The 20,283-nt window shown below is 41.4% G+C and overlaps 2 protein-coding genes across 3 annotated transcripts; both read right to left on the reverse strand.

The window, feature by feature from the left end:
- Nucleotides 1–1,632: 1,632 nt before the first annotated feature.
- Nucleotides 1,633–8,842, reverse strand: nbl1 (NBL1, DAN family BMP antagonist). 2 transcript variants are annotated; one of them, XM_080495944.1, is made up of 5 exons: nucleotides 8,603–8,842; nucleotides 8,404–8,499; nucleotides 7,184–7,364; nucleotides 4,685–4,796; nucleotides 1,633–2,357 (listed from the first exon to the last, which is right to left on the reverse strand). In XM_080495944.1, the coding sequence occupies exons 3-5, from the start codon at nucleotides 7,354–7,356 to the stop codon at nucleotides 2,076–2,078; spliced, it is 567 nt and encodes a 188-aa protein (XP_080352070.1). In that variant the 5' UTR covers nucleotides 7,357–7,364; nucleotides 8,404–8,499; nucleotides 8,603–8,842; the 3' UTR covers nucleotides 1,633–2,075. The 2 variants fall into 2 exon arrangements, with proteins under 2 accessions (XP_080352070.1, XP_080352069.1); XM_080495943.1 differs by having other exon boundaries at nucleotides 8,404–8,842.
- A 3,209-nt stretch (nucleotides 8,843–12,051) lies between these two features.
- Nucleotides 12,052–19,078, reverse strand: LOC308129655 (MICOS complex subunit Mic10-like). Its single transcript, XM_080495648.1, has 4 exons — nucleotides 19,002–19,078; nucleotides 12,503–12,550; nucleotides 12,321–12,430; nucleotides 12,052–12,219 (listed from the first exon to the last, which is right to left on the reverse strand). The coding sequence occupies exons 1-4, from the start codon at nucleotides 19,060–19,062 to the stop codon at nucleotides 12,211–12,213; spliced, it is 228 nt and encodes a 75-aa protein (XP_080351774.1). The 5' UTR covers nucleotides 19,063–19,078; the 3' UTR covers nucleotides 12,052–12,210.
- Between the last annotated feature and the right edge of the window lie 1,205 nt (nucleotides 19,079–20,283).

The following is a 20,283-nucleotide window of genomic DNA, read 5'->3' on the forward strand; positions in this document are numbered from 1 at the left end:
AAAATGTGCAGTCGGAAGATAATGTGAGAGTTGTGCGTGAGCCAGAGAGATTAATGTTGGAATTTGAAAGCGGAAAAAGCAAAGTTTATGTGTGACAATAAGCCGTAATATGTAACATACAATATGAGTATGCGCAGCCTGCCTTTCACCACCACAGAACATTGTGAACTGTGTGGCTGCGAGATAAGGGAGATGATCGATTTGTTTTCCAGCAGAGACGGACAGTCAACCTTTCACAGTTCACATTTAATTACTCTGAACGAGGGGAAAAGATGGAGGGGATACGGTACGGAGAAACGAGGGAGGAGATATTTCCTGGACGTGCAGATAAAGTGTGGTACTGATTGATGGTGGAAGAGTAAAGATGCCACAGTCTGTATAATAAAAGCCACCGTACTCAAGTCTACCTGCAACATCTGCTGACATCTGCTGGACCATCCATGAACTTTCTAAACAAAAACACTCCTCAGTCTCACACATGGTCTGTTGGCAGCCACATCAAACAGTCTTACTCAGTTAATGGTCTCCAGCCCTCCTTTATTGAGTGGACTGTGTTTGTTTTAACTGGAGTCTTTGTTGTCTGTGAGGTTTGCTTCACTCAACCCGGCAGACCGTGAACTGAACATCCTCCCTTTGTTTTTCCACAATGGCCGTCAGGCTCTCTGAGTCTGCTGTCACTCTCTGCCTTGAGCAATACACCAGGCCACTCACCATCCATTAAAGGGACAACATCCAGGTTTCCATGGCAATTCATCTCCCAGTGTCCGTCGACAAGTAGGACGACAATCATGAGTCCTCTGGAAAAGGAGTCCATTTGTCTTTCTATCTCAGTCTCCTAAAGTAAATGAACCAAACCGCAGTGTAAGAAAACACTGTTTTATAAGAAACACTCACTATGCTTACTCTAGAAAAAGTAGATAAGGCGATGAAATGAAATAAAAACAAGATAAATAAATATAAAGATAAACATTTTTGTCGTTTATTATTATTATTGTTATTATTATTATTATTAATAACATACTGAACTATTATTATATTGAGTGACATGTAAACATAGAGATGATTGTGGACTAGAAATTTTGTTTTTTTTTAGATACAACTCTATAGAAGATGAACATTTCTGATGTAATTTCTCTTGGTCTCTGTGTCATCTCGTCTGTTTAAGTATTGTGGCATAGAGAGAGAGTGAGTGAGTGAGTGAGTGAGTGAGTGAGTGAGTGAGGAGCACCAGCACGTTTTAAAAGCCCGTCCACCACCAGAGTTTTGGTAATTAAAGTGAAGAAGGGCATGTGCCAGGGCCCAAACACACACAGAAGCCCCATAAAACAGACAGCCGTGTGTGTGTGTGTGTGTGTGTGTGTGTGTGTGTGTGTGTGTGTGTGTGTGTGTGTGTGTGTGTGTGTGTGTGTGTGTGTGTGTGTGTGTGTGTGTGTGTGTGTGTGTGTGTGTGTGTGTGTGTGTGTGTGTGTGTGTGTGTGTGTGTGTGTGTGTGTGTGGTCTGACTTTGGACCATCGATCGCAGAGTAAATTCCTGCAGCTCCACTTCCTGCGGCACTCAAGAGAAATACTGAGGCGGAAACACAGAGAGGTGATGATTATTTGTGTTTAAGAAACACGAGAGGAGAAGACAAGTTATCACAACGGGATTTATTGCATTCGAAGCAGATTAAAAGACTACAGCTCATTAACAGACTATAGTCATGTCTGAACGGACAAATATACACACATGCATTTGTCGTCATTTGCAAACAGAGTGTCACGTGCTGGTGTGTTTGTACGAGCTTATTTACAAAGTGCTGTGTGTGTGTGTGTGTGTGTGTGTGTGTGTGTGTGTGTGTGTGTGTGTGTGTGTGTGTGTGTGTGTGTGTGTGTGTGTGTGTGTGTGTGTGTGTGTGTGTGTGTGTGTGTGTGTGTGTGTGTGTGTGTGTGTGTGTGTGTGTGTGTGTCCACAGAAAGTGAAGTCTTCAAAGTTCCTCTAGAGCACTACAGACTGGTTCAGGGGTGTGGAGGAGAACAGAGAGGGCAGCAGAGATGAGCAAAGTCACAAACAGCAGAGTCGGGCCAGATGGCTGAACCTACCCTCCGTCTGATGTGTGCGGCAGCGTGTGATGGCCTGTGTGCAGCTGGGCATGCTTAATGGAGTGTGTGTCTGAGTGGGGCAGAGGGTGAGACTGGGCCCCGCTCAGCGTGTCGGTTAGAGATGGACCAGTGTCCAAGCCGTTGTCTGGGTACAGCTGCATCACCGCCCCCTCCTGGGCTCCTTCCTTGCTGCATGACTGGCAGCTGCAGTGGAAGATCCTCTCCACAAGTTTGTCCACGCGAGGAGACTCCTCGTTGCCCGGGCAATCCAGGGTCACCTGCACACGCAAACAATAGTTACAATGTACATCGTTGCAAGTTTTTGTGTGTGTGTGTGTGTGAAAATAAACCCAATTGAGACGTATCATCTTATTTTTAAGGTTTTCAATCAAATAAAACACAAAAGAGGTCAATTATTGATATGATAACAGACAGAGACGGAACATAAACAAAACAGATGAGAACCACATTGTAGTAAAAAAGAACCAAAGTAAAGACAGAATATGGAATGAGAATATAATTACTTCGGTCTGTTGTGGGAATCAAAATAACGAATCACATTACTATGCTTCAAGAATGAGAACACATCAAAATAAGTTAGTACAGTGGCACAAGTGGGTCAGGAAAGGGCAAAACAGCAAGGAATCACTGAACCTTTAAGCGGTAAACAGGGTCACGCTAAAAACTGGACCTGTCTCCATGAACTAGGGCAACAATAGAACAGGAACAGTTTTCAGGCTAATGGAGAACAGGCAGATTACACACAGAAAGACCCCAGTCCAGAAATGAAATTTGTTTTTTGCGCAGTGCCTGACATTACTAGTCACCACACCATTGTGTTACCCTGCTGTTGGTAAATAATGATTAGAAAAAACAAAAAAGACCTTTAATCTTATTCATGTCACACTCCTGTAAGAAGATAAATAAGAACTACTGTCACGGATCAATAAGAATTAAGATTAAGATAAAAACATTCATGGTTTGTTTACCTACTGGCTCAAGTGCAAGCAGCTCTCCATAATGATAAATGTAAATATAATCAGAGTGGAAGGAGTACTGAAAATGTGAAAACAGGTAGCATCGTTAGATTAATTTAATTGCATTCATTAGTTGCTCTTCTTAGAAAAACGTACTTTTTTTTTTACTGCATTTATTTTTATTGTCATGAGCAGGCTTCCAATTCAGTACCGTGCAAAATCTAAAAATCACAAATCAGACAATAGCAGCATTCTTTAGATTTTGCAGTTACAGCGAACTCTTTGCTTGCGACATTACAATTGTAAATGTACTAGTTTCATTAGTACCTTCATACTGTGAGAGCAATTTAGTGAAAACAGATGCTAAAGGGCTGCAAAGGCCAACATCAATCTAAAGATATTCAGTGAGCCAAAGAGGATTTAAAGTTGCCCTTTAAAGTTAATCATATTGTTTATAAAACATTAAATATCACTGTTTTCCAAATGCATTTCTATTTTCTGCACTTAAAGTGTAATTATTTATAAGTTCACATACCGGGGCTTTAAATGGGGCAGCATGTGGCCACAGAACCACAATTTGTTTTATCCCTCTGCCTTAGATAAACATTAGTCTGTAAAAATGGTAGTAAGAAGCAGTAAAGTCGACTGCTTCATGTCAATTGTAATAAGTATGACTAATATTGTGCTCGAAAAAAATACTTCTTGGTTACAGTAATGTGACTGTTGTCTGAATGGCTTAATGTGTTTTACCTGAGGACCTTCCATCCTTAGAAATGTGTTTTTGTGGGTGGGGGTTTTTTTTCCTTGAAAAAAGGTTTGTGGCATGAATAAAAGACACTTGATGAGATCAGCAACTGCTGGGAAAACACTTTGTATTAAAGTGAAAATAAAGCCTGCTGCTGTACCTTAGTGTTAAACAAGCTCGGCCAGCTTTCCCGACCTCACGCAACGTCCTCCAAACTGTTTCCATTATCCATTGAAAATGATCGTTCAGCAAGTTTATCAGGAGTCGGAGCAGCAGGGAACAGTATCCTCTTTCACAAGAGCGGACTTTATTTTGCTTCAAACTTAATTTTGTTTAAAGTCCTGAGACAACAATCACGACCACAGACATAAACACTCATTTCCAGGTAATTAAAAGTAAGGTGAGAGTTTAAATGCACTTTTTTTTTTTTTTTTCAGGGGCCTTACTCTTGCTGCAAACCCACTAAGAAAATGTAGTTAATGAAACTTCCTGCTAGTAGCCATAGCGATAAAAACATTTTCCACTGAAACGTGAGGTGACCTCACCTGTGGGCCCGCCCGCCGAGTCCACCTGGCAGCTTTCCAAACTACACACACCGTGCCACAAAGCCTTTGTTGTCACAGGAGTGTATTCCTTTTCTCGCTTCAGGGGACAATGAACTTTGCAGTTTGTTCTTTTTTTAAAGTCTACACTTTTTAGAGAATGTAAGAACGTGCGATGGATTCCATTATGTTGTTGGAAATCCATTTTTTTGTTTCTAAAAATCTATATTTCACTTCTTCATATCTGCTTTAACAGTGAGCACTTATGTTGGAAACTTGACGTTAGTGTGCGAGTTCGACAGGTCACTGTTGGTGTGTGCCTGATGTCCAATAACTCTTACCACTTCCCACTGAGTCTGGGCAGGCATGCAGGAGTCACAGTGCACCAGAGACTCGGTTGACTGTGGGAACGTGTTGGGGACGCTGTAACTGAAGCACTGGCCCAGACAAGCTCTGTAACCGACAGGAAAGAGGGCATTATTTTCATTGTTCCTCCAGACTCCGCATACTTGATTCAATTGCACGACCTGTGGAAGCAAGAGCTGCAAGAAAAGAGACAAAAGAGTCTGAAATCTGAACTGATTTACCAAGTCTGAGGATGCCTGGTTGCCTCAGGCCTTGGTCACACAAAAAAAAAAGAAAGAGTTATTATTCATAAATGTTAGGTGAATCAACAGCAGTTACTGTGTGATTAAAAAGAATATCATGATTTATGTGATTAGAATGTGTCCGTCTCCAAACACTGTTCCCATAAACCTGGGAGGCACCGAGCAAGGAAGGAAAGAAAAAAAAAAAGAGAGAAAAGAAAAAAGGAGAATACAGCTCAAGTTCTCACGAGCCGGTTCTACAAAGACGACGACAGACTTTTACCCAGGTTGTTAAATGGAGAGCCATAAGAGTGTTTCACTTCATGAACTCATCTGTTAGCCATTTGTTTAGGTCTATTAGGAGTCATAAACTTGTTTAAAAAAATAAAAAAAATGGTGACAATAATTCCCATAGCTGTGATGCAGCCCAAAACATATACCTTTGCCAAGCTGGAGATTTTCATGAATCAGAAAATAATTACATTTGATACATCAATTATTGATGAATTACAGTGCATCTACCTGAAATCATGGAAAAAAAGAACGTTGCCTCATAACAACCAAACTGTACTGGAAATAGTGCAGAGTAAATGTACCATTTCCTCCTGCCTGAGAACAGAGCAGATTGTAGGTTTTTTTTTGTGGGTTTTGTAAAAACAAAAAAGCTAATATCGTCCGCCTCTATTCAGTACTCATTTCATGTGGTTTTTCAGGAAATGTCTATAGTTTTACATTCAGTTTTCAAACCATTCATGTAGCTAATGTTCACATGATCTTAAAATCGGCCTGTTATCGAGCCAAGTTCAATATTCAGAGTTCACCCCTGTAAACGCGGAGCTCCGTTGGAGCCCAGTCTTTTCTACGCTTCACTGTGTGTCACAATACGCTAACATTTTGGGGATAATACATTTTAGCAAGGTTGAGCAATGCGCAAAGACCTTTGCTAAAACGATAAGCTGTAAAGACAGGCTGCAGAAGTATCCAACACATTTTGCACAATATTCAAGTAAAGGCTGGACAGCACCAATGAACAAGGTGGGAGCAGCAGGGAGCAACAATGGGAACCTTACTTGGATAATGTGGACTTTATTAAATGCGATGTCCAAAACTTGAACTGTAAAAAAAAAAAAAAAATGAACAAAAAAAAATGCTGCACTGCTTATATTCACACAGCTGTCATGCTCACTTCAAAGTCTGCTGTGCTCCAAATGCCCTGCCATCATACAGATGTGTGTACAACACTGCTTACTCTCTATGTACTCAGTGTGTGTGTGTGTAGGTTTCCTCCTGGTACAACTGTAATAAAAAAAATACCAAAAAAAATTTGCATTTTAAGTTAATCAGTGACTTTAAATTGACTGTAGCTGTGAAAGTGAGTGGCTGTGACTGACTTTGCCCAGCGACGTCCTGGCGACCTGTTTACGTCAGCCATAGTTGGATCAGAAGCACAAAGAAGAACGCCTTGACCACAAGACGGGCGTGTTATCGCGCTGAGAAAGCTTTAGAAAAGAACAATATATCTCTGTTGTTTATGATTCTTGTATTCTCAATTGCAGATTCCTATCAGGTTATATGTTCTAAATTGAATGCAGATGATAAAAGTGAATAATAAAGTGAACAAGACTCAGTCAGAATATTGTTAACAAACAACAACCCATCATTTTCCCAGCCAATCACCAAGGAAACACATGATTAGGGTTTATATGTGAAGTCATGTGAAAACAACTCACCAGATATATAGTGTATTGTTGAAAAGTTACAACAATCCAAATTGTGTTGTTTGTTTTAATATATTTTAGGAAAGAGACACTATATATATCTTTTATACACAGAGACACAGCAACTCTTCTGTTGTAAACTGTGCAGAAGAATCCAGTAAATACGGCCACATTGTTCAACGCTGCTTCATTTGTGCGACTTATGAAAAGGTCACTCCGGGATCCACTCAGGCCACAATTATTTACAAGCTGGCACGCTTATGATGTGAAGTATTTGGGATTAAAATCATATCTTTTACTGTGAAACAGAGGTGTGGTTATTAATCATTAGTGAGGATAGAGTCAAAATGAAATTGCATTGTAACACTGAAAACAAATCTCAGCATTGTGGAGATTTTAGTCCCTGACAAAGATTTTCAGTCAGAGCCCACAAATTGAATGAGGCAGGACTCTGAGAATGTAACTTATTGATATCTCGGCGTTATTGTTCTTCTTCAGCTGCACTCAGAGAGACAGAGAGGGCCTTCATCCTGACCTGTTTTGAATAGAGCGAGGCTGACATCCCGTGTGCCCGACTATCTGCGTGATGTTCTTGGCTTCGCACCAGGCGCTCTTGTCAGGGAACAGCGCCAGGCGGTTGATGTGTGCAGGCGGTGCCGCTGAATACAGTGCAAACAGTGCACAGTAAATTTGAATCCTCTGCCACATGACTGCACCTAAAGGAAGAGAAAACCACAGCCAGTTACTGCTCTGCTAACTTGGTGGGGCAGCATACAGTTTCTTTTTTTGATGGAGAAATATTGTATGGTTCCATGTTAATGCAAAATGAAATGATACGACATTCGCATCTCCCTGCTGATGGAATGGAGTGACAGGTGACGGACAGTTTTAACCCCCAGAGGCCCCTGTGCATCATGTTTTGTCCCGATATCAGATTTTGAGTTGTTTGACCAAAGAGAAACAAGCTATGTATCTGCATAGAGAGTTATAATTGTGCCCCAAAAAGATAGAACAATGTTGGAGCTGCATGCCTCCTCCTGCCATCCAGCCAGCTCTGTTTTACCCTCTTCTTTAAAAATGCCTCAACCAGTCACGTCATTTACAACCTACAAAATCGTTTTCTCCTGGTGCTAATAAAAAGTGTCTGGTGGTCACCCACATCCACCGTTACGCTCCCATATGGCTCTGACACTCTCTAAAAACAATCAACACCGGGACGTTTGGCTGGAGTGTGTGCACATCTGAAACGTTATAAAGAGATCTGTAATAAGGGGGAAATAAGCTGCTGCTGCTAAATTATTTGCTTTCTTCCTGATGGAAAGCTTGGATTAACGTCACCTTTTATGTTTAATCTAGAGGTAGTACTTGTTGAAAGTCTGTCAAATAATTAATATATCACTGGAATAACTCTTAATTTATAAACTTTGCCACATGTGGTTTTAACGACATTGAAATACGAATCTGGATTTTTTTTTTTTAATGCCAATGTACCCCAATCACGCAATATGACCTGGCCTTGCATTTTAGTAAATTATGGTTTGTGTATTTATTTATTGATTTACTTTGATTTACCAGCGTTTTTTCGAAGTGGAGTTGTGATACTTTTACAAACTTAGAACTGTAACAAAACAAAACAAAAAAAGTATTTAATTAACAAATAAAAGGTCATATCTCTCAGGCAAACTACTTTTCTCAGTATCCTTGTGCTTTGGGGGGGAGAATGTCGAGGTGTGACAGTGAGTTGGAGACACTTACCGCCGCTCTGACAGTCGACCAGCGCGCACCGTCCCGCTGAGCCGCGCGCCCTCACCGAGACCGACACCCGGGCTGCAGACCAACGATCACCGTGAGCTGACGGTAAAAGGGGGGAACGACGTGAGCGGTTCGTGAGAAGCGACGATAAATCCGAGCTCAGCCTGTCATAAAAAAAAAACCCAACTAAAAACCCAGTTACATCATCCGGAGAGGAAAAGGCACCGTGCGTCCGTGCGTCCGGCGGGCGCGGAGGGATGGGGAGATGGGTTCAGCTTCTACTATCTAATCTCCAAGTCCACCACCAGCTCGCACCGTCCCTCCCCTTTGTTCTCTCCTCGTCCCGAGTTAGAGTCCCCGTGGAACTGCGCTGGTTGTGGTTAGAAAGGCTCGGCCCGGGGTTAGGCGCGGCTGAGCCGCATACGGACGTCCTGCTGCGCCGTTTCTGGACGACAGAAAGACCGTGAGGAGGGAGGGAGGGTTGGAAAAGTTTCAAATGTTTCCCCTCAACCAGGAGCGAGCAGATTCACTGAACCAATGTGCAAATATGACAAGATCACACCAAACGGGGCACATTTTAGTACCATACACGTACATCTGGTACTGCTTTGCCACCACATGGTTTGAGATCTTGTAATTCAAATATTAATAACTCGAAGATATTGCAGCACAAGTGGAAAACAGATGTGATCAATGACTATTTTTTGTTCTTCTATTCTATTCAACGAGGACATTAAACGTAGCTTTAAGCTGTTGAAATGACACGAATAGCCGGTTACTAACCAGAAGCTCATGACGATTTGATTTATTTGAAGTATTTAAATGTGTTCCTGGTGAAACTATATGGACGGAGTCATGAGCTCGTGATTTACCGAAGAGGCATTAAGTTCATGGGTTTCTGCAGACCTTTGGATACAGACTCCTTTAAAGAAAAAAAATAATTTAAAAGGGATCAAGAGGAATACGTCCACCTCTTTGGCTTTGGGAAATAATGCTGGTGTTTTGCTTAAAACACCAGTGTCTCTTCAGATATTTTCATGAAGCAGCATTGAGAAGAACGCATTCAAATCTAATAAAGTTATACGACAGGACGACAGTAACCAGTGTACCTGTATGCACCTCGCAGTAAGAGCTTTAATAAAAGCTTTAAAGAGCTTAAATGAGCATAATATAGGCTAAAACATATCAAAATAAAATGCACAAAGTGATTCAGCATAGTGCAGATACAGCTCCCTGATTCTTTAACTTAACTACAGCGATACAGACTCAAACATAGTGTGTTTCATCATTTTGCTTTTGAACATGAGACAACGTCATTCCCTTTGAGCATATGGCGTTATAAAGCAAGTTTGTGATAGTCCCATCCCATTCACAACAGAACCTAAAAAAAACAAATCAAGTGTATTTCTTTAACAATTGAATAAAAGATCTTAGCTAAATGTGAAATGTTGGCACTGATGCACAGCAGTTTGGTCAGAGGCAACAGTAGGAAATACAGAGCAAGAGGTCAGGACCAACAATATAAACAAAGCCCATTAGAGAAGCTGGACTTTCTCACAGGTAACAATTGGGAGAGGTTGACCAATCTGGTTAAACAAAGGTATAAACAAGGTTTGAATCGAGAAGGATTTTTTTATCAGACTCTACCTCCAGACTCTGGGAGTGGAGAAGTTGGAATGACCTGCCAGCAGTCCTGACCTCAACTCTATTTAACTCTTGTGGGATCAGCTTGGGCGTGCTGTCATTGGCTGACAAATGCTGGTTGAAGAAATGGATCTATTCCACAGCAGTGTGAGCAAACTGGTGATCACCAGGAGAGACGCCAGGAGGTTGTGGGTCTGTATGATTCCTCCACATGCTACTTAAGGTCTTGTCTGTAAAGCTACTGGTTTAAAAAAAAAAAAAAGACTAATATGTTTTGTTTCTTCAGACTCAAATCACCTCATCCACTAAACAACACCAAAGGAGCTTCAGCAGCTAAAAACAAATCTGTTTGACACAGAGATAAATAATCCATCAAATAGACTTTATTAACTTTTACTTTTCACTGATAATTTGTTTGCACATCAAACGATGTGATTCACACAATGTAGTGGGTTTGTTCAGGGTTCTTTTTGTCTGAAGACATGAGAATGTATAACAATACTGTCTTGATGGTATGGAATATGACTTACAGCTTAATTTGTTCTTAGAATGAATGCAGCGAGAGGCAGGTTGACTCACTGCACCGGAAATTCAAGTATGAATCCAAAAAGCATGTAATCAATAAATATATGACTGTAATGAAACTATCAACAATATGAGGATTGTTGTACTTTATGAAGACGATGAAACGACAAATGGCAAAAACCAGAAGGTCAAAATGAAGCAGGACAGAGAGAGAGAGAGAGAGAAGGGGACTAATCTTTCTCTCCAACACCGAAAAGAACACGACTGTTTTACATTTGACATGTCTGGTTTTACATTTCATTCCAGATATTCACCCGTCCTTACTTAACTGTTGTGATTGGCTTGGACTTGTTATTATGAATCAGCGCAGAGGATTTCACACAGCTACGGTCTTTTCAGTTGTGGTTTACCCGTTACACCTCAGGTGTGTCACCAGGCTACCCACGGCTTTACACACACACACACACACACACTCACGCCCCATTTGCCAGTGCACTTTTGCTCACAGGTGTTCAACCTGGCTCACGTCCATAAGAACCCCTATCGGTTTCATGCTTCACTTGCAAACAAATATTTTAATGGACAGGGGATGAGTGACACGGCTTAATTTCTGACAGGGTTTTCTCGGGTGCCAGATGCGTTTGCAGCAAACCTCGGGCTGAAGAAACGGGCTTTTGGACACATAGTTTGATTCTATTGTGTGCAGGAATGTATACGATTACATTGCTTTAGCAAACTCTTGCTGTGACGAAGAGGGAAAATATGACTGCGTATCCAACCAGTGCTCTCTATGATGTGAAAGCGTACATGTGTTATGTTCAGACGTGCAAAGTGCAGAGCTCACCTGTTAGTAATAAGAGCGTGCTCCAAGTCCAGAAATGGCATTTCTCAGCATTCCACAGATTCTGTTTCCCCCGGGGGGCTGGATAAACATGTGCGCGTGCACAAACTCTCTCACACGCACGCACACACACACACACACACACACACTCCTCTCACCCATGCAACCACACATAAGTGATCAATCACTTACAGAACAATCTTGACAAACAGACACACAGCTAACGAATGTAATACACCCGCCGGATTCCTCCTGATTTATAAATTCCATCTTAATGTACTTTTTCTTTAATTAAATGCGCTACACTTTTACTATCCGCATACTAAGAAACCATAAGAAAAGCGCGGGCCGATCCACTGCATACGAGTTCATGCTGCACACGCGAATTGAAACAGCTTTATTTCAAAGTGTCTTTGTTCTTATACTCACTGCATTTCTTTATCCCATCATTCAGAGCAACTTTTCATCCTCCCACTCGGCAAGAGGGCTGCAGATGCTGGACCTGGCCCTCATTCCAAAACAGCAGGAGTTCAAGTCTCCCAGCTCATTAACACACAAAATTACCTCCCACCCCCAAAACCACATTTCATTCTTCACTAACATTCAAACAGAATAACACAGAGCAGAGATAAACTTTTTTTTCCCCACAATTGCTTTATTAAATATACTTTCAATACCTTTTTGAAAAAAAACAAAACACAATGTGGACATCATTGGTTATTAGTGCCAGGGCAGCAACAAGTGGCAAAAAGAAACTAACAAAACACAAAAAGCAGAGAAGAAACTTGTTCAGTCCTTCATTACTGGTCCTGGAAAGTAACACACACACAAAAAAAAAAGATTTCAGAATGATGTGCTCATGTGTAATAAACCTTAAGCACAAGGGAACACTTTACAGCTACACATTCACCTTCACCATGCGGCCGTGAATCAGATAGGGTGACCTGAAGTCGTGCTGGCAGTTGGTGTATGCCATTCCCAGTCCCAAACCTGTGCCGAAGGACACGGGCCATGTGCGCCCTGGAAGAGAAAAACCCATTACACTTGCATGCTTTTAGAAGTATTGATTACAACGAAATGAACACTGCTTACGTTTGAAGAACAGGACGGAAAACACGATGCCAACACCGAGGCCCGTCGCTGCGAAGAGAGAGAGAGAGGAGTAGAACGTAAGCGACTCGAAAGAGATGTAAACTCAGCTTTGATGTTCGCGGTGAGGTAACGAACCCGGGCTGACGCAGTACTAAAAACCGACTGGCACAGATGTAAATCTGTCGAAATGAGGTCAGTGGGGTGCTGCTCGAACGCTTGTTTCAAAAGTGGATAAATAGCGCTGCTTAGAAAGATTTGCTCATTAGGGTACGAGAAGCTGAGAGGGGGGGAAAAAAAAAAATACTGAAAACATCCAAGGAGGACAGAAAACAGCAAACGAGGTGCAGGAGGAGGGGGGGGGGGGGGGGGGGGCTTAAGGGTGATGACAGTGCCCACGAGGCAGAGGGCGCGGGAGGTGAGAGGTCAGCGGGTGCAAACATGAAGGTGACTCACATCTTGAGACTCGGTACGACGGAGAGAACAGTGAGTCAGCACTTGCGATCGCCAACGAATCGGTAGAAGTTCAACAAGATTTTTCAGGAGGAATGTGTTTGTGCGCTTAAGCTTCACCTCGCTGCAGGCCACACCACACCCAATGGCAGGCCAGCCAGCACACAAAACACATTAAAAAAAAAAAAAACCAACAAAAAAAAACCAAAACAGCCATTTGGGCCCCTCCGACTCCTAATTGGATTCAGAGCGCTATGCAGCATGACCAATGTGTCTGAACCAGAACCGTCAAGACTGTTCTCCATTACACAATTTAAAATGTCAAACAAGACCACAAAGGGACACCACACATCCTCATTATCAGAGCACATCAACGATAAATATTTCCACTGCCGCCGCTTCAAGCGAAGGCTCGGGGTTAAATGCAGGATTCTCCCCTCTGCTTGGAGCCCAGTCCTTTTGCTCTTCAGCCAGAGCCTTTCTGAAGCACTCCGACTTCCTGCTGACAGTCGAGCGCAAGCAAAAATATGAAAGCAGATCAATATCTCTCGCTGGCATCTCTTCTTTTGTCTGGCCATCTCCAAGAGAGTCAGATTATGATAAAAGTATTTGGGTAGGAGGGGAATAAAAACCATTTCACCCTCAGGCCTGCAAACACTCAGGCAGAAAATGAAATACAGAGGTGCTTCATTTCATCCCTGCCATGATTCAATTGAGGTTGTTTGTTGTAAAATAATAAAGTCAAGTTCCATCAGTGGTTTTAGCCAATGTAAGCAATAAAACTTTAGCAGACATTTTTTTGCTCATACTATATATATATATATATATATATATATATTAAGCTTTTTGTGTTTCAGTGAGGCCACAGGGTGGTGTAGTGGTTTACACTGCTGCCTCACAGTGAGAAGTCTCCGGTCTGAATCCAGTATTTTCTTCCTGTGTGTCGCTGGGATTTCTCCGGGTATGACGCTTTCCTCCAACAATCCAAAAAAAAGACGCATTTGAGGTAAATTGCCGACTATGAAGCAAAATGTGAAAATGAACATGCGTCTGTCTGTGTTTGACTGGTCATTTTTCACAAAGTCAGCTGAGATTTGCGCCGGCGCCAAGCATCCCTGACTTGGATGAAGTGCTGTGGAAGATTGATGGATGTGGAAAAAGATCATGACAGTCATTACTGTGTAATAGTAATTAGCATAAGAAAATACAGTGTAACAAGTTCATTTCCATTTGTCAGTTTGGTAAAAATCTTCTGTATCATCGTAACAAAAGTTTTTAACTTATTGGATGGACAATAATTATATCCACAGTTTGTTGTTCTCCGTGACAAACATTCATGCCCTTTTTGTAATAGTCGCAGCTCCTTAATGTCATGTTATGAGCAAAGTCATTTCAATTGTGCAAACTATCCTCAGCAGCTGGAAAACATGGCAGTGGACCTTTATACTACAAAACACACACAAACAAAGTAAATATCACAGATCCCGGCTGAGAAAAAAACAACTGCATACAATATTTGAGACTACTTAAAGGGTCCCTGAAATAATTCTATTAAAATACACCAGTATTTAGCATTATTTTTCCCCCTTTCGAATGATATATGACACACCAATGACAATCACACCACTATCTTGCTCTTGAGCGCCGAACGTCTAAAAATGCCTTTAAATCTCCCGCCCTGTGAATCTGACCTAGTTTTCCCAACTTGCCGTAGTTTTGCGCTGTGACGTATGAGGAGTTATTTACTTCCGCCCACAACAGCTGATCGTAGTGTCTTGTTTACATGTGCTCTGCATTATCGCGTTATTTAGCAGTTTTTTAGAGTCATGCCTAAGCGTTGTGTTGCGGCTGGGTGTTCCCAAATGCCCAGTCCGTCTGTAAGTGTCCATAAATTCCCAAAAGATGAAACTTTGAGGAGATTATGGACAAAACAAGTGCAGCGCACTCGCTCCAACTGGACACCAACAGAGGCCTCCTATCTCTGCAGTCAACATTTCACGGATGACTGTTACGAAACAGCACCCGCAATCCGAGAGTCACTTGGTTTTGATGTGAAGAGGAAACGTATCCTGAAACCTGGTTCTGTCCCCACCATTTTTAAACGGCTTTTTAACGGATTTTTAAACCCAACTTTCAGTAAGTCTTTTTAAAACCTGCTAAAACTTAAGACAAATAGACCAATAAACTTTGCAAAACACCCACTCTGACACAAGGGTAAATACCCGGTCACGCACAATATGTGCACACGGGTAAATACCCGGTCACGCACAATATGTGCACACGGGTAAATACCCGGTCACGCACAATATGTGCACACGGGTAAATACCCGGTCACGCACAATATGTACTCACGGGTAAATACCCGGTCACACACAATATGTACTCACGGCTCAAACATGTATGGTTGAACGCCTTGATTTTCTTCTAATTCTTCCTCCGATGATTCCTCTCCTTCATCTTCGTCCAAAACCAACGATACGTCACTTAAATCTTCGCTAACATCGCTCCTAGGTGCTTCTGTATCGCCAAACCCCTCCATTCTTCAATCAGCTGATGTTGTTTTGGCTGGGACATATAACCCCTCGTACGTCATATCCGGTCTAGCTCAGGCGGCTCACATTTATGGCCCGCAAATATACCGTCGTCTGCTGCATCATGTAAAGTCAATTAAAAGGGTCGGAATTCTGACTTTTATCTGGGAATGTTATATACCTTTCGAAAGCATATTTATTCTTCTTTCTAAAGATGAAATCTGAAAAACATTTCAGTTACCCTTTAAAGTGACGTGAAAGGAAAATACTACCAATGACAAAAAAAATTATTTCATTTAGAGTACTGGGTCACAGGAAACGCATCCCAGAGTTCTTTTGTACTCTTATTAGCAGTTTGCTGGTTCAGTTCAGTTGTGACACACTGCCGGGGCCTAAGAAAACGCTCTGTAAACACCAGAGAGAGGAGGGATGATGTGATGCTTGACACGATGCCTTTATTGGTCATTCCTCTCTTTAAAAGGCCGGCCTCTGACAGTAAACAGCTGCTGGTCGTGAGCACAGCTGCAGCCGCTCAGCTCGGCGGTGATGCGCGAGCTTGTGGCCGAGCCTGTGGTCGGATCGCTGGTGTCGCAGACATGTCGACGCGGGAGTTCGGGCAAACGGAAGCTTCGAGGCGACGCTCGTTCGGGGAAGCCGGCGCTGCCTGGACACAAAAGCTGCACGTAGTTTGTGTTACAGCCCATTAAGACCTCCTGTCCCGGCAACCAAAACAATAGCAACGGTGCTGCAATCAGCCTTCAACTGAGGTCACAGCGAGGACTGGGTGGACCGCTTGTCCTTAAAGGCAGCGGCAAAAGTTGATAAGTTTCCAGGTGTGAAAGTCACATTTTCTAGATGGACACATTCACTGGACAACGAGGAACTGCAAACAAGTTGTATCTGCAGATAATCACATGATATCCTCATGTAACATTCAATCGAGAAAGTTTTTCTTTGAGAATTGCCAAAAAAAAAAAAGTTCTCAGGTACGATATGTAAAAGCTACAGAAGTAGATATGAGTGGAAGGGCCAATGAATCACTTTTTTTTACCGACGCCATGTTGCCTCCGACAAGGGCTAGCTGTTGATGGTTAATGGTCTGTCTCGCTCGGATTGTTTAGCAGTTCCTCAAATTAAAAACCGCACTTCCAATAAACACAGTTGTTTACCTTTATGAAGAGGATGTTGCTGATTGTCTCCTTCTGCAGCACCAGCCAACATAAAATCAGTTTCTCATTACCGTACATAAAGGAGACGGATGCGACCTCTCCCAGGGTCTTTTCCATTTTTAATCACTGGACTTTGGGCCACTCAGTAGAATCATGACCTTTAACGTGGTTTACAGAGCTCCAAGTCAGCCTGCATGGTTTTCCTTTGTCGAGTGTTTTTTTTTTTTTTTTTTTTTGCAATGTTTGACTATATAACCTGAACTTGAGGAACTAAAGTTGATCTTTTTTTCTTCTCTAAATAGTACATCTCTCGATCTCATTTTATGATTACTGGAATGCCTCAAAATAAATTATATACTGCACGAAAATCTAAAATAAATGTTACAGAAGAGCTTCTCTAAGACCCCCTGAGCGGAACATGTGCTGCTGGGTTTCTTTGGCTACCAAAGACACGCTGGCACAGCTGGCAGCTTGCTTCACCGAGCTCAAAGAAATGCCACAATGCACATGTTTTCCCTCACAGCAAGGAACACATGTTATTGCACCAAAGGCTGACGTCATTCAATTTTCTTTTTGGGACACACTGTTTGCCAGTTTAAGTATTTGAGCATTAGATCAACACCGAGCCAAATACCACAAATAAACGTAATCTGAAACAACACTCTGCAGAGAGGCAGCTAAGTGATCTGTTCAGAACTGTAAATCTGTGCCGTTTCATCAGAGCTGAGAACCAGAGGCCGAGAAGAAAACTAACATACAGATTAGGACGGCCGTCTCGGGGAGATATATGATCATTTACTTACGCTGTTACTTCAGTAGTAGTTTGACAGTTCAAACATGCGTGCTGTGAAATGTTCCAGTGCCTCTCTTATTTGTTTAATAATCCATTAGGCTGATTCATTTTACAAGGTTCACCACAACAAACCATTACTACTTTCCTCATAGACTTGGCTGGATTTTACACTGAATGCGTGTCCTTCCACAACCAGGATTCAAGTACAGGTCAGCTAACATTCACAGTCCAGACTTAACGAATTTATATCTTCTTCTGCAACAGAGGACATTGAGACTTCACTAAGAACTACTTTCGGCAAAAAGAAAGACAAGCATCTGAGGCAGATTACATCCACAGATGATATTTGGACAGTTCTGCAACACTACAGCCTCTCCGCAGAGTCTCCACAAAAATGCATGCAAAGGCACCATATGAATGTTTTTGAAGAAAGTAGTCGCCACATCAATTAATGCGTCTCATCTTTGATTGCTTCACGGCAGGGGAGCCCAAAGTGCTGGAGGGCCGGTGTCCTGCATGTTGTAGCTCTCTCCCTGCTTCAGCAGGACTGAATCTGATGATGATGTCATCAACCAAGGTTGTGAAAAAGCCCCAAAACAAGTCTTTCATTGCAATCAGCTGTGCTGCAACTGGGAGAGAGCTTTAACAGGAATATTTTCATGAAATATTTTATCATAGCGACACTGCCATGTGAACCTTTTTAAAACGCTCACCCAAACTGGTGTTGTGGCATCATTTTCCACATGTTACTTGGAAGTTTCCGTTAATAAATGACGTAAAAAGCACTTCACTTCAATGTGCACTCTGTCTTTTGTCTCATTGTATTGAAAAATGGATATATGATGTGGTGCCGATTTCTTCTTCTGACAGGAAGAGATTAAATCCCCTAAACACGAAATACTGTTGGTTGATTAAGAAGTAGATTCAACACTACACAAAAGTTCTACTGCATGCATATTAGAACTGAAACCAGCCTGATGGCATGGAAATCACATTTCAAGAAATAGTAACTTCAGTGTGGACAGACTAAATACTCATACAGATCAACTACTTTTGTTTTTCTGTACATCTTTTTTTTATATTTGAGTCAAAAAGGTTAGCACAATAGTTTGATCAAATGTGACTATTGTAATCCCTGCAGCCAAATCAAAGAGAAACAGTCATTTAGCTGATAATAAACAGATTATTGTTTTTAAACCAAGAGGAATTTGGGCGCACACTAATTTACAACTCATTTTATATAACCCATCACACCAAATGCGACCTTATTCCTATCTATTACTCAAAGTGTGAAGACTAGCATATACATAAACGCCATATGCATTTATGAGAGACGTTTTCCTTTTCTTTTCTTTTTTATAAATAAAAGAAATCTATAGTTTTATGCTGGACTGACTTTGACCTCAGCTGCTGCAGGTCAGACTGACGAGCCGCTTAAGCAGAGACTCGTCTGCAGCCTCGACCCGCAGCTCAGCTCTCCGGCAGACCGCGACCCGCTGCTGGAGGTCCAACGGCCGGAGGAAGTCGCTACATCAACGGACTGGACAGAAAAGCACCTGTTTTCACCGCAGTGTCAGCCAAGCAGCGGTCCCATTTCCGTCCGTGGTCCTCCGCCATGTTTGCTGCTGTCAGAATGACTCGTGGGGAAATATCGCGAGACTATAGTGAAGTCACGTGAGCTGCAGTTTTCAGGAGCTTTCATTTACAGAGGTGGACAAAATACTGAAAATGTTTTATTATTCTCTCGGTTAAACTGCTGATTCTAAAATTCCAAAATGTTTCTGAAAGACTAATTAGTTATTTTCAAATGCATTTAATTTGAAGCAATTTATCCTGATGAATTGTCTAAAATACATTTCTAAAACAGTCTTTTTGTAGTTTTTATTTATTGTACAGCTGTATTTTAGTCTGGTTTTATACCTCTTATTCTTCAGATTTGTTACTTTTTTATGTATGTCAAGCATTTTGGCTGACTAGGTGTTTTTGTAACGATCAATTGATTAATTGATTGAAGAATCTAGAAATTAGTTCACAGTATCAGTAGATATAATGCAGTAGTTTCCTATTTCAAAAATATAAGCTTATTGGCTTCAAAATTCTGATCAAAAAATGTTCAAGAATAGTTACTGTTCCCAAAAAACTACTTTGCATCTCCATATTTGCCTGCCTGTAATCCTTCAGATCTATTAAATAGCAAAACCTTTATTCTCTTTTAATTTAGTCCACATTTGGATGTTTTATGTATAAATTCATTCATCTCAAGTTATTCATTTTACAGCTTCCTCTCTTCACTGATGAACTAGTCTATCACATTGATAATACTTTTACTGTACATGCATAAGAAAGTGCAAGCATTCTCACAAATTCAGCATTTTTTTTCTTTTTTACCAATGTTTTTGTTTCATGTGGCATTTTCAGCAGTGAAAGAGTCGAGCATATTTCTACTGAGACTGATCTTTTTTGGCTTGAATGAGAATTCCTCTCCTCTTATGAGCCTCCAACAGACTGGATACTGGAAGTCAAAGCGCTGCAGCCCACACAGTCAACAATATGCAGATGTTGACCTGGTTCACATAGACGTTTCCGGTGTGCAAGCGACACAGGATGTATAAACACATATATTGGACAGAAAGCACATTTGTGTCATATTATGATATGTTTTACATGGTTATATTTAGAAATATAAAAACATGAAAGTATTTACACATTGTGATAAACCAGAGAAATGTCAGTAAGAGTAAACTTAATCTCATAACCTGCAAAGGAGGGATGTTTATTAGTGAACCTCTATACTTTGCAGCATATGTGATTTAATCTTTAAATTAGACTTTATTTCGG

This window comes from Blennius ocellaris, assembly GCF_963422515.1.
Source record: "Blennius ocellaris genome assembly, chromosome: 4".
Classification (NCBI taxonomy): domain Eukaryota; kingdom Metazoa; phylum Chordata; class Actinopteri; order Blenniiformes; family Blenniidae; genus Blennius; species Blennius ocellaris.

What these genes read in the sequence shown, in the direction of transcription:
- nbl1 (XM_080495944.1), bottom strand. Translation starts at nt 7,356, where the DNA reads ATGTGGCAGAGGATTCAAATTTACTGTGCACTGTTTGCACTGTATTCA. An exon ending in CCTCGCTCTATTCAAAACAG is followed by an intron (nt 4,797 to 7,183) that starts GTCAGGATGAAG and finishes TGTCGGTTACAG; the next exon opens with AGCTTGTCTGGGCCAGTGCT. An exon ending in CCCAGACTCAGTGGGAAGTG is followed by an intron (nt 2,358 to 4,684) that starts GTAAGAGTTATT and finishes TTGCGTGTGCAG; the next exon opens with GTGACCCTGGATTGCCCGGG.
- LOC308129655 (XM_080495648.1), bottom strand. Translation starts at nt 19,062, where the DNA reads ATGGCGGAGGACCACGGACGGAAATGGGACCGCTGCTTGGCTGACACT. An exon ending in TGACACTGCGGTGAAAACAG is followed by an intron (nt 12,551 to 19,001) that starts GTGCTTTTCTGT and finishes CTCTCTTCGCAG; the next exon opens with CGACGGGCCTCGGTGTTGGC. An exon ending in TTCCGTCCTGTTCTTCAAAC is followed by an intron (nt 12,431 to 12,502) that starts GTAAGCAGTGTT and finishes TTTCTCTTCCAG; the next exon opens with GGCGCACATGGCCCGTGTCC.